General features: G+C 44.1%; 1 protein-coding gene and 1 long non-coding RNA gene across 2 annotated transcripts in view; one reads left to right on the top strand and one right to left on the bottom strand.

Moving 5' to 3' along the window:
- The window catches only part of CCDC3 (coiled-coil domain containing 3), a 56605-nt gene extending 52658 nt beyond the window's left edge, over positions 1–3947 (top strand). Inside the window, exon 3 of the mRNA XM_083400053.1 lies at positions 2950–3947. Coding sequence (XP_083256179.1) covers positions 2950–3225 — 276 coding nt within the window. The 3' untranslated portion in view covers positions 3226–3947. The remainder of the gene's footprint in view (positions 1–2949) is intronic.
- The window catches only part of LOC310658340, a 59797-nt gene extending 47176 nt beyond the window's left edge, over positions 1–12621 (bottom strand). Inside the window, exon 1 of the long non-coding RNA XR_014502250.1 lies at positions 11026–12621. This is a non-coding gene — a long non-coding RNA (uncharacterized lncRNA). The remainder of the gene's footprint in view (positions 1–11025) is intronic.
- Positions 12622–14413: the final 1792 nt, after the last annotated feature.

Genomic DNA, 14413 nt, shown 5'->3' with positions numbered 1-14413 from the left:
AAAAGGATGTGTACAAAAAATGGAAAAGGGGGGAAACCACCAAAGAGGAATTCAAACAAATAGCCAGCACGTGTAGACACAAAGTCAGAAAAGCTAAAGCACAGAATGAACTCAGGCTTGCTAGAGAGGTTAAAAGCAACAAAAAAGGCTTCTATGGGTATGTTCGTAGCAAAAGGAAGAACAAAGAAACAGTGGGGTCACTCAGAGGAGAAGATGGTGAAATGCAAACAGGGGACACAGAAAGGGCTGAACTCCTCAATGCCTTCTTTGCCTCAGTCTTCTCCGATAAAGAAAACAATGCCCGACCTGAAGAATTTGGAGGAAATGATTCAGCAGAGGAAACACAGCCCAGAATAACTAAGGAGATAGTACAAGAATACTTGGCTAGTTTAGATGTATTCAAATCTCCAGGGCCAGATGAACTGCATCCAAGAGTATTAAAAGAACTGGCAGATGTGATCTCAGAACCACTGGCAGTCATCTTTGAGAATTCCTGGAGAACAGGCGAAGTCCCGGCAGACTGGAGGAGGGCAAATGTTGTCCCTATTTTCAAAAAGGGGAAAAGAGAGGACCCAAATAATTACCGCCCAGTCAGTCTAACATCAATACCAGGGAAGATTCTGGAGCAGATCATTAAGCAAACAATCTGTGAGCACCTAGAAAGGAATGCTGTGATCACCAATAGTCAGCATGGATTTCTGAAAAATAAGTCATGTCAGACTAACCTGATCTCATTTTTTGACAGAATTACAAGCCTGGTAGATGAAGGGAACGCAGTGGATGTAGTCTACCTTGATTTCAGCAAGGCATTTGACAAGGTGCCCCATGATATTCTTGTAAAGAAGCTGGTAAAATGCGGTCTTGACTATGCTACCACTCAGTGGATTTGTAACTGGCTGACTGACCGGACCCAAAGGGTGCTCATCAATGGTTCCTCTTCATCCTGGAGAAGAGTGACTAGTGGGGTGCCACAGGGTTCTGTCTTGGGCCCGGTCTTATTCAACATCTTTATCAACGACTTGGATGATGGACTCAAGGGCATCCTGATCAAATTTGCAGATGACACCAAACTGGGAGGGGTGGCTAACACCCCAGAAGACAGGATCACACTTCAAAACGACCTTGACAGATTAGAGAACTGGGCCAAAACAAACAAGATGAATTTTAACAGGGAGAAATGTAAAGTATTGCACTTGGGCAAAAAAAATGAGAGGCACAAATACAAGATGGGTGACACCTGGCTTGAGAGCAGTACATGTGAAAAGGATCTAGGAGTCTTGGTTGACCACAAACTTAACATGAGCCAACAGTGTGACGCGGCAGCTAAAAAAGCCAATGCAATTCTGGGCTGCATCAATAGGAGTATAGCATCTAGATCAAGGGAAGTTATAGTGCCACTGTATTCTGCTCTGGTCAGACCTCACCTGGAGTACTGTGTCCAGTTCTGGGCACCACAGTTCAAGAAGGACACTGACAAACTGGAACGTGTCCAGAGGAGGGCAACCAAAATGGTCAAAGGCCTGGAAACAATGCCTTATGAGGATCGGCTAAGGGAGCTGGGCATGTTTAGCCTGGAGAAGAGGAGGTTAAGGGGTGATATGATAGCCATGTTCAAATATATAAAAGGATGTCACCTAGAGGAGGGAGAAAGGTTGTTTTCTGCTGCTCCAGAGAAGCGGACACGGAGCAATGGATACAAACTACAAGAAAGAAGATTCCACCTAAACATTAGGAAGAACTTCCTGACAGTAAGAGCTGTTCGACAGTGGAATTTGCTGCCAAGGAGTGTGGTGGAGTCTCCTTCTTTGGAGGTCTTTAAGCAGAGGCTTGACAACCATATGTCAGGAGTGCTCTGATGGTGTTTCCTGCTTGGCAGGGGGTTGGACTCGATGACCCTTGTGGTCTCTTCCAACTCTATGATTCTATTCTATGATTCTAAGCCTCTAAACATTGGGCTGTGGCCTCGTGGGTTCCCTTCCTCTTCTTCCTCTTTATCCTTAGTGAATGAACTGAGAGCCCCTGAGGCTGCCACGCTGAGGAAGCCAAGTGTGGCGCAGAGCTGATCAGTAACTTTAGGCAGGCCTGGTGCCAGACTTTAGGAGCCCCTCTGCACAGGGCTGCCAATGCCCATGTGGCTACACATTTATCCCCCCTGGCTGCTGCTGCTGTCATGGCAGACACAGCAAAAATGTCTATGACCTGCCTTATGTTGTTGGCACCCTGTCGGTTTTGGGCGACAATGGAAGAGTGCACCTTTTCAGCACCTGCTGTGGCTGTAGAGACCGATGCGGGAGAGACATGTTTTATCTGCAGGTGGGGCAGATGAAGGCATCCGGTTGTGCTGATGCAGGTGTGCCATGGCATTTCTTCTCTCTGTGCTCCTCCCAGAAGTTACTCCTCCTCTGGTCACAGCTGACCTGACCTGCTACATGACCTCCCTGCCTGTCTCCAGGCACTGCTGCTGCCTTCAAGGGACTCCCGTACAGCGGATTCCCTTCACACCTCTAGAGCACATCCTTGGGGATCCTGCCATCTTCCATTCTGTGTTCATGACCAAGGCAGCATAGATGTTGCTGAGACAGGAGTGTGAACATGCTGGGAACGTGGGTTGGTAGAGCACACCTTCGTCTGAGACCTGCCTGTAGAGTTATAAAATCTATAGCTTTCATAGATCTATGGGCTGGAACATGACATTTTGGGTAAATTAAAATGTCGAGTGGCTACTGTGGGTTGGAGTGGAGCTTGGCTCCCATTCAAAAATGCCACTGCCACCTTTTCATCACTAAAACAGATGGGAATCTACTGGGGGCTGGCTACAGAAGTATAGCAAATACAATAAAAGAACCCCTTTGTAAAAGATAGGGTTGCCAGGATATGCCCATTGGTCCCCCATCAACTGATTTCTGGAATTGTTTCTTAAAAGCAGTCACTCTGTGCATGTCATTTCAGCTCATGTGCTCTTCAGTCCAAAAAGCCTTGTTTGACGAAGAAGAACACGTGAAGCAGCTCCAGCAAAAGGTGGCCAGCCTGGAGAAGCGCAACAAGCAGCTGCGAGACCGAGTCAAGAAAGTCAAGCGGTCGCTCAGGCAATCCAGGAAGAACACCAGACACATAGAGCTGATCAACCGAAAGCTCAGCGAGAAGCTGTCCTCTGTAGGAGGCCAGATCCCATATGCTAACTCCTTAAAGCAAGCAAACTCTCATGCTACCTACCTTAAAGTATAAAGCCAGCTTTAGTGCTCCAGGCAGTGATGCTGGTGACTTCACAGCATACACCTCTCCTCTCCTCTCCTCTCCTCTCCTCTCCTCTCCTCTCCTCTCCTCTCCTCTCCTCTCCTCTCCTCTCCTCTCCTCTCCTCTCCCCTCCTCTCCTCTTTTCTCTTACAGCCCAAAAGGGACATTATGAGTTCAAGACCATCATTGACTGTTCTATGTTTATGCATTTAAAGTCTGCATAAACATGATGGTCCATATGCCATGTTCCTCTGAGGGTAATAAAAAAAAATCCAGTTGAGACAAATTGAGCGGATATGAAAGCTGCTTGAGTCTGGGCCCCGTGAATGGTCTGGACACTGGACCCCCAACATTGTCAGTTAGCATTTGTTGCTTTAGGTTTGGGCTTGGGAGACCACCAGAGAGCTCATGGAAGCCAGTCTGAGCTTCCCAAGGAAGAGCAAGATATAGGAAAACATGTGCGCTCTGTCTTGGCCATGCAGACAGAAGTCTCAGCATGAACACAGTGATTTCAGTAAGACCTTGTGGCATGTGGTAAACTCTGGTTTCCAGACAAAGATAAGGGATTCTAATGTAAAATTAAAATGCAAACTTTCTAGTTCTCTTCCAACATTTCCAGAATGCAATCCAACTTTACTTAAATATATGCTGTCAATCAGAATATCTTTATCTCATAATAATAATAATAATAATAATAATAACAACAACAACAACAACAACAACAATAATTGTCCAGTAGCACCTTATAGACCAACTAAGTTTGTTCTGGTATAAGCTTTTGTGTGCATGCACATGAAAGTTTATACCAGAACAAACTTAGTTGGTCTCTAAGGTGCTACTGGACATTTTTTTATATTTTTATATTTATTTCGACTGCGTCAGACCAACATGGCTACCTACCTGAATCTGTGTCTCTTAAAGTTTGTTATTATTACCCTTAAATCTAATTGACTGATACACCATGATACCAATGATAAAGGCTACCCATTTTTTTCCATTCACCTTAGAAGCCATCCACTTTTACCTTTAACACCTTAAAATTAAGGGGGGGACGCTTAATAGTTTTCATAGGAGCCAACTCCTAGGGGCTGAGAGGTCTTCGCCCCCAATATTTGAGCCCCACCCCCAGCTAATGGGCATTGCCATTCAAATGGTGTATGTGTACTGTGCCATGTGATTGATTATGTGGGACAGGGATTACCTGTCCCCCCTCCAAATATTTTATTCTAGTTGGCCCCCCTGAATGCTTTAAGGGTGGGGTGGGTTTTCCCCTCCCAGTTATTTCTGCAAAGCTTACCTTCAATGCTAATCAATATACAGTGGTGCCTCGCAAGACAAAATTAATTCGTTCTGCGAGTTTTTTCGTCTTGTGAATTTTTCGTCTTGCGAAGCACGGTTTCCCATAGGAAATGCATTGACGGTTTCCCATAGGAATGAATTGACGGTTTTAAGAAAAAGGCGCAAGACGTTTTCGTCTTGCAAAGCAAGCCCACAGGGAAATTCGTCTTGCGAAGCAACTCAAAAAACAAAAAACTCTTTCGTCTTGCGAGTTTTTCGTCTTGCAAGGCATTCGTCTTGCGAGGTACCACTGTAGACAAGCTGTTTAAATGTTTAAATAAACGTGCAGCTGAGTCTATGATTTCCTTCTCCACTGCAAGGAGGGTCACTCCTCTTTTTCAAACATGGCTCTGCTTGCGGTTCTGCCAGCTGCACTTAAGGTGCTCTCAAACTTCCACCAGCAGACTCTTGAGCTGCGAGAGTCATTCTGCAAATCCTGTTCTAAGCATGCCAATTGATTAATTATAATTCAGTCTGGTTAGGAGAGACCTCAATTACAACTGAAATAAATCTCAAAACACTATAGGCCATCTGGATCGGATCCTTTTCAAGCTGTACCAGATCATTTGGCTCAAACAAGAACATTCCACGTTGGGATGTAGAGACTTCAAAGCTCATCGCTGTGTGCAGAAGAGAATACACAGATCTATTCTTTGTCAGCTAGAATGTTATATAGTTCTGATTTTGGGATAGCTCTGTGCTGGCTGGGTCCCTTCCAGCCAGAAGAGCAATGAACTGGAGGAGGTTTGATTGAATGAATGGATCAATGCATATCCAGACAGCCACTTGGAGATGCTTTTGGCTGAGGCAGTGGGAAAGGATGCAAAGGCTGTAACTCCCGTCTTGTCCAATTTGTCCACTGGTCCCTTCACCCACCTTCTCCTACCTGCTGTAGCATGTCTGATGTATAAATTTGCAGGTTTATTCCACAGGAGGAGAATTGGTGGGGTATGTCTAGGTTGCAGTTTGGCAAACCTTTCAGGCTGCTGACCAGTGACTTCTATCCAGGCTGTGGCAAGGCCATGAAAGCTCCATTATGTTCTGTACACTTGATACCCGTATCATAAGGGCATTCAAATTAAGGTGGCTTATATATGTACATATTTTTAAATCCTATAGAAAGTATTTTTATTACATATTTCCTATAGTCTTAATTCCACAAAATATGAAGTGGGCTTTGATTTTTTAAATTAAATTTGTGAACATTTCTATGTGCTTGCTTGACTAGGCAATTCCATTTTTCTTCATTGGGCAACTGACATGGATTAGAAATTGTGTTATTACCTATATGGGTTTGGGTTAAGGTAGCATTCCTGATGGCTGACAAGAATGCCAGCTTTCTGTATGTTACTTCAAAGCACAGTGAACTCATTGGCGGTTAAATTGACCTGTGTAAGAGCAGATGCCATGAGCAAGTAGGAAAGAAAGCAGAAGAAGATGCTCTGAGTGTTTTCCCCACTGGAAAAGATATTTAATGCATATTTGGTTACACAATCCAGTGTTTATGCCATATTTAGGTCAAAAGCTTGCAGAGCTGGTCCAACTGACGATAACTTTGATAACCGTTTGACAGGACTTGCATTGCATGAGCAATTTCAAGCTATCCTTCTACACAGAATTGCAATGAATAAAGACAATTCCCCAACACTCAGCTCCAGCATATTGAGAGGCAATTATAATGAGACATAGGCATCGTGTGCCCAGCACTATAGAGTGGTTCCTTTGAGGCAGAAGTCCAAGGCTCCACTCAGTGAGCAGGAGGGCTCTCAAACACAACACAGATGGCTTACCACATTTTGAAGTAAGTGAAGTAATACATATTACCATTTAAAGGGGATACCTCCTTAAGACAAAGGGCGGATCTACACTCGTGGTTTATAACATAAAAATGCATTATTACAATGTGACATGTGAGGGCGCTGCAGAGCAGTGAGGCAAAAGGAAACTACCATTAAACGTTATAGAAGATCATTGTAGTTCTAGCCAGAGTCTGAAATTACTGAACTTCACCACTGGTTTTGTGTGGAATTTGCATGCCTTCAATCCTAATGGACTGCTTGCACAGAAGACGACCAGTCTGAAGTGTGTGTGAATCTAGCCCAAAATCTGCAGCTTTACATAGACCAGAGTGAGACCCTCATGGGCCTCATGGACAACACTTAGGCTGCTATGCAAGAATCAGTGGAGACTGAATACTTGGCTTTTTCATACATAGACCACACACAAGCTACTGCATATTTTTTGTCACTTCTTTAAAAACTTTCAAAAATAAAAGCTCATTGCAGATGGATTCTGCATTACCCCGCAGTGTTCCCATTTGAAACAGATGTAGGTATTCCCAGCAGGGTGCGGTGTATCCACACCTGCCCAATGGCATTCTAGGTGGGTGCATACTAAGATTGTGATTGCCACTTCGTTCTTCATTCTCCTTTGGCTTGGGCAGGGAAGAAAAGACAAGGATAACCCAACCTGGGCATGTGGGTTCAAATGCCTACCAAGTAACCCCATCCACCCTTGAGGACGGCAGGATCTAGAATTAATCTAGATTGAAAGCAGCATGTTGAGAATGCGCATGAACGAATCCAGATTGAGAAAAACATCATTTTGTGCTACAAACTGGTTAGTGTGTACACAGCCCTAGTATGAATCAGCAGCAGTTTGTTGCAGTATATTCTGAATTTCAGTGTTAGACACTGACTTATTTTAGAGTACGAAGCTTTCACAATTGACTAATTCTGGAATATAAACACTGCAATTCATTTTCATCACAAGCATCAAAATTGCTTCTCCCTTATCTAACACAACTTGAGTTGAAACTTTAATTCCTGGGAGTATTGACTTGATGTTGCCTCAACTTGAAACCTGTAAATAGTTTTCACCTCAACAACAATATAATTCACAGAAAACCACTGCCATATTTGGTACTTATGTTTATCAAATGCTATAAAATAAACTTCTTTTCTGTGCTCATTATTTAAAGAAATAAACATTAATACTTTCTGTCGTGTCCTTTCCAGTCTCTCTTTAAATGTTTTCTGTGTTGTCCACTGAACATTTGTTTTTAAAAATACATGCAATGGCCCCAATTCAGAAAATTAAGTCAGTTGCAGTCAAATCCCACTGAAATCCATAGGAGAAGCTAGTCACATTGAAGGCACTATTGAAATTAGTGAGAGAAGTTAGTCACAAATAGCTCTAGTCACATCATCAATGGAATGGAAGCACAGCAGTATTTTGTGTTCCTGCCTGTCTGGAACATGGGAGCTTTGGGTGGCTGGTCAGCTGTTTGCACAACTTGAGCTTTGTGTCCACATCTAACCAACTGGTCATCATCCGTTCCCAGTAAGGTCAGCTCTGATGGCACATGGAATTGTACTGTGAAACAGTTTGTGCAGTCCTTACATTTACAAAAAACCCTCTTTTTTACAAGTCTTCTGGCAATGGGAGCTAATAATGCTTACATTAAGTACCAACAGGAGCTGCTAGAATTTAATAGCAACAATTCAAATATGATTCTCTTCAGTAAGACTAAACAAGTTTTAGAGTTGTAATGGCAGGCTTAGAGGATGCGCCAGTCAGAAAACTAAGCAAAACCTTTTGTTTTTGTTGGTGAGAGACAATAAACAGTAACAGGGAATGCCTGACTCCACCCAGCTACAACTAAGTACCTATTTATCTACTTGCACTGGTGTGCTTTTGAACTGCTAGGTTGGCAGAAGCTGGGACAGAGCAGTGGGAGTTCACCCCATCGCAGGGATTCAAACCGCCGACCTTTGGATCAGCAAGCCCAAGAGGCTCAGTGATTTAGACCACAGAGCCACCTGTGAAAGCTGTGTGTTGACAAACACTGGCTCTCTCGGCCTGAAAGTGAGATGAGCGCCACACTCCACAGTCACCTTTGACTGGACTTCACCATCCAGGGGTCCTTTACCTGACCTACCTTTACCTTTTACAAATAAGTGATCAAACTAGTGATTAAATTATAAATTGGCACTATCCACATATGAAGCAAGTGCTTTAAGTATTCTACTGTGCAGGCCAACTACTTCTGCCTTTAAAATATTTGTTAATTGTTAAACATTCACTGCAGTTAGCAGCTGAGAGACTGCAGCTGAAGGTGAGATGCACCAGCTCACAGATCTCTGTCTGTCACCTTTTTTAAAGCTTACATTGAACATGAGGTTTATTTAGAGGGAAGAGATATATACACAATCCAGCTTACTGGAGGGAGAGGAACGTCCAGATTTCTGCACAAACTTTCATCTCCAGCATATGAGATTTGCAACTCACCAGAAAGAGTTGGCGTGGCCTGCTCTTCTGCCTTTAGTGTAAGTTTGATGTATGGGAAAACAGAAAACACATTTTTTAAATGATATTAGCATTTGCTAATATCTGCTGATCAAACTGCTGCTAAAGACAAAGCTGCAGAGGCGAGTGGAAAAGCTGGCAGCCCTACAACCTCACCTCTGTGTAGTGCAGCAAACAGGTGGGGGCATCTGGAAAGTGCCCCTCTCATCAGTATGGGGTATTCAAAGATACACTGCCATTCTACATGGATGTTCCAGTTAGCTATTCAGGTGTCAAGAGATCAAGCCTCAATTAATTAGTCCAAGCCATATTTAACCAAAGGATCTTCCTAAGAAGTAGACTGGCAACATCCGCCTTTCCTTTCCTGAACACTCATGAAATAGCAATGGAATACAATTTACATGAAACAAAATAGAAGTGGGGCTCCAAATGACTGGATTATTACAGCATTTATTCTGATTGGTTTGCAGGAGATTAGACAATGTTGGATATTTAATGACCATTAAATTCTGAATTGTTTGTGATATTAAATGACAAGTGTTATCCCATACTTTCCAGTTCACTTTTCCATTACTTTACCTATCACTAAAAAGTCCAATCTTCAGGCAAAGAGTGTTCGTTACACAAGACTTTCCAAACAATTATAATTGTGCAACATGAATTTCATAGAATCATAGAATCATAGAGTTGGAAGAGACCACAAGGGCCATCGAGTCCAACCCCCTGCCAAGCAGGAACCACCATCAGACCACTCCTGACATATGGTTGTCAAGCCTCTGCTTAAAGACCTCCAAAGAAGGAGACTCCACCACACTCCTTGGCAGCAAATTCCACTGTCAAACAGCTCTTACTGTCAGGAAGTTCTTCCTCATGTTTAGGTGGAATCTTCTTTCTTGTAGTTTGGATCCATTGCTCCGTGTCCGCTTCTCTGGAGCAGCAGAAAACAACCTTTCTCCCTCCTCTATGTGACATCCTTTTATATATTTGAACATGGCTATCATATCACCCCTTAACCTCCTCTTCTCCAGGCTAAACATGCCCAGCTCCCTTAGCCGTTCCTCATAAGGCATCGTTTCCAGGCCTTTGACCATTTTGGTGGCCCTCCTCTGGACACGTTCCAGTTTGTCAGTGTCCTTCTTGAACTGTGATGCCCAGAACTGGACACAGTACTCCAGGTGAGGTCTGACCAGAGCAGAATACAGTGGCACTATTACTTCCCTTGATCTAGATGCTATACTCCTATTGATGCAGCCCAGAATTGCATTGGCTTTTTTAGCTGCCGCGTCACACTGTTGGCTCATGTCAAGTTTGTGGTCAACCAAGACTCCTAGATCCTTTTCACATGTACTGCTCTCAAGCCAGGTGTCACCCATCTTGTATTTGTGCCTCTCATTTTTTTTTGCCCAAGTGCAATACTTTACATTTCTCCCGGTTAAAATTCATCTTGTTTGTTTTGGCCCAGTTCTCTAATCTGTCAAGGTCGTTTTGAAGTGTGATCCTGTCCTCTGGGGTGTTAGCCACCCCTCCCAGTTTGGTGTCATCTGCAAATTTGATCAGGATGCCCTCGAGTCCATCATCCAAGTCGTTGATAAAGATGTTGAATAAGACCGGGCCCAAGACAGAACCCTGTGGCACCCCACTAGTCACTCTTCTCCAGGATGAAGAGGAACCATTGATGAGCACCCTTTGGGTCCGGTCAGTCAGCCAGTTACAAATTCACTGAGTGGTAGCATAGTCAAGACCGCATTTTACCAGCTTCCTTACAAGAATATCATGGGGCACCTTGTCAAATGCCTTGCTGAAATCAAGGTAGGCTACATCCACTGCGTTCCCTTCATCTACCAGGCTTGTAATTCTGTCAAAAAACGAGATTAGGTTAGTATGACATGACTTATTTTTCAGAAATCCATGCTGACTATTGGTGATCACAGCATTCCTTTCTAGGTGCTCACAGACTGTTTGCTTAATGATCTGCTCCAGAATCTTCCCTGGTATTGATGTCAGACTGACTGGGCGGTAATTATTTGGGTCCTCTCTTTCCCCCTTTTTGAAAATAGGGACAACATTTGCCCTCCTCCAGTCTGCCGGGACTTCGCCTGTTCTCCAGGAATTCTCAAAGATGACTGCCAGTGGTTCTGAGATCACATCTGCCAGTTCTTTTCATACTCTTGGATGCAGTTCATCTGGCCCTGGAGACTTGAATACATCTAAAGTAGCCAAATACTCTTGTACTATCTCCTTAGTTATTCTGGGCTGTGTTTCCTCTGCTGAATCATTTGCTCCAAATTCTTCAGGTCGGGCATTGTTTTCTTTATCAGAGAAGACTGAGGCAAAGAAGGCATTGAGGAGTTCAGCCCTTTCTGTGTCCCCTGTTTGCATTTCACCATCTTCTCCTCTGAGTGACCCCACTGTTTCTTTGTTCTTCCTTTTGCTACGAACATACCCATAGAAGCCTTTTTTGTTGCTTTTAACCTCTCTAGCAAGCCTGAGTTCATTCTGTGCTTTAGCTTTTCTGACTTTGGGTCTACACGTGCTGGCTATTTGTTTGAATTCCTCTTTGGTGGTTCCCCCCTTTTCCATTTTTTGTACACATCCTTTTTTAATCTTAACTCAGTTAAAAGTTCTTTAGATAGCCACCCTGGCTTCTTTAGGCACCTTCCATGTTTCCGTCTCATTGGTATTGCCTGAAGTTGTGCTTTTACTATCTCCCTCTTAACAAACTCCCAGCCATCATGAACTCCCTTTCCTTTTAGTATTACTGTCCATGGGATCTCACCCAGCACTTCCCTAAGTTTTATGAAGTCGGCTTTCTTAAAGTCAAGAAATTGAGTCCTAGTATGCTTGGCTGCTCCTTTCCGCTGTATAGTAAACTTCAGAAGAGCATGATCACTCGCGCTTAATGATCCTTCCACTTCTACCCCACTAACCAGGTCATCAACATTGGTTAGGACCAGATCTAAAATGGCTGTTCCTCTTGTTGCTTCTCCCACTTTCTGGACAATGAAGTTGTCTGCAAGGCCAGTGAGGAATCTGTTTGACCTTATGCTCTTGGCTGAGTTTGACATCCAACAAATATCCGGGTAATTGAAGTCCCCCATTACTACTATCTCCCTTCCTTTTGCATGCTTGGCCATCTGTTCCAGGAAGGCATCATCTATGTCCTCCGTTTGGCTTGGGGATCTATAGTAAACTCCCACAATGAGGTCACTGTTATTCCTCTCTCCCTTAATTTTGACCCAAATGCTCTCACTTTGGCTTTGAGGTTCTAAATCTTGGATCTCTTCACAGGTATACACATCCCTGACATATAACGCCACTCCTCCTCCTTTCTTGTCTGGTCTGTTTCTCTGAAATAGATTGTATCCCTCCATTATTACATTCCAATCGTGGGACCTATCCCACCAGGTTTCAGTGATGCCTATTATGTCATATTTAGTTTGCTGTACCAAGAGCTCAAGCTCATCTTGTTTATTTCCCATGCTTTGTGCATTAGTGTACAGACATTGAAGTCCATTAGTCATTCCCCCGTGTCTCTTATTTAAGGATTATTTCCTCCCACCACTAGGTCTGCGTGCTGTTTGCTCCATTTGGTCTATGACATTTGGATGATCATCTTCATCAATTGATAGACTCCTACCTTCAGGAGCACTGTCTCCCTCCCCCACATTAGTCAGTTTAAAGCCCTCCTGATGAGGTTTCTGAGGTTTTTGGCAAAAACATTCCTCCCAACCGTTGTGAGGTGCAGCCCATTGGTTGCCAGAAGTCTATCTTCAAGAAACTGCAGTCCGTGATCTAAGAATCCAAACCGTTCCTGTTTACACCATTTGCGAAGCCAGCTGTTCACTTCCACTATTTTCCCCTCTCTCCCTGGGCCACGTTGTTCAACTGGGAGGACAGATGAGATGACAATTTGTGCATTTAATTGCTTCAATTTCCTGCCCAGAGCCTTATAGTCTCTTTTGATCTTCTAGAGGCTATTGCTTGCAGTGTCATTGGTTCCCACATGAACCAAGAGGAAGGGGTATTTATCAGTGGGTTTTATGATTCCTTGAAGTCGTTCAGTTACATCTCGGATCTTAGCCCCGGGGAGACAGCACACTTCCCGAGACATCTTGTCAGGCCCACAGATCACTGCTTCTGTTCCCCTCAGTAGGGAATCCCCTATCACCACTACACGCCTCCACTTAGGTTTGGTCGGGGTTCTTCCGTGAGCTGTCTGTTCCAAGGTCGCCTGCACATTCCCTGAGGACTGACTTTGCTGCTCGTCTTCATATACCTGATCGACTGTAATGAGGGAGAGATCCTCAAATGGAGTCTGCTCTTCGTCTTCCATGCTAGGGGAGAGGACCTCAAAGCGATTGTGTATTTCTAAACAATCAGAGTGAACCCTGGGCCTCCTACTTCTTTGAGTCACGTTTCTCAATATATCTGGTTCATGTGTTGGTGAACTAGCCTCCTTCTCAGGGGAGTCCCCTGTCTCCTCCTTGGTGGAGACGGTGTGCTCTGTTGCTTCCAAGAAGAGCTCCAGCTCTCTAATTCTTTGGAGCGTAGCTACACGTTCCTCCAGTTGCTGGACTTTGTCTTTTAGGAGGGCAATCAACATGCAATTGCTGCAGGTAAAGCTGCCTGCAACCTTTGGCAAGATGGCAAACATTGCGCAGGAACCACAGGCGACTGCAGCTGTTCCCTCCCCCTCCATCTTGAGAACGTGTTGTTGGGGGTGGCTACAGTGGTCCTCCATCATAAAAAGCATGAAGACAGGACAAATAACTCCCCCCCAAAAAACCTAGGTCTCCCCCCAAAACATTTGAGACTAGCTCCCCTAAATCTAAAAGATGGATCAAACTGCGCGCACCGCTAGCTAATCACCTGCCTCAACAGAAACCCTGCCCCCTCTGACCTTTGCACAGGGAGAGCAGCTAATCAGCCACAAAGAATCACACACACAAGAAAACCCTTTTGGCTCCTTCTTCAGCTGCTGCCCTGCAAGCTCTCTCTCTGAATTTGTTGGCTTGTGATTGAATCTTGCCTGTAAGATAGTGACAGTCTGGAAGTACCCACAGAGCCCTATTGATGAATTTATTTTAAGTGAAATTGAGCAACCCTTGCCACATTACTATTCCAATTTAACAGCCAGCAGTGTGCAAGACAAAAAAAGTTACTTTCGGGGCTGGATCTATCTTATTGGCCATCATTTGTCCATCTGTTCTTTTAGTTTGGAAATCTTCCTGCTCCAGGCCATCAGAGCCAGTCTACTGGACCATGCATATGGCTAAGGGGCCCTGCAAAGTGAAGAGATCATCTTTTCTCCAGGTAGTTGTCAAGCTGAAGGTGTTTGCCTATGAGCAAACGGATGTTCCTGGAGCCAAGAAGAGAAGGCACAACTACCAGGCAATATTCTGCCTTTGAGTCCCAGAATAAAAAAACAGACGAGAAAATTAGTTTTGCCTTTAATTGAGAAAAGACAAGGAAGGCTGGGGGCCAAATGGCATTTTAGGTGGGACTTCTGTGATTTGACCTCTGGGGTCGGACA

This window comes from Podarcis tiliguerta, assembly GCF_965153285.1.
Source record: "Podarcis tiliguerta genome assembly, chromosome: 10".
Classification (NCBI taxonomy): domain Eukaryota; kingdom Metazoa; phylum Chordata; class Lepidosauria; order Squamata; family Lacertidae; genus Podarcis; species Podarcis tiliguerta.
This window is presented reverse-complemented; position numbering and strand designations above follow the sequence as displayed.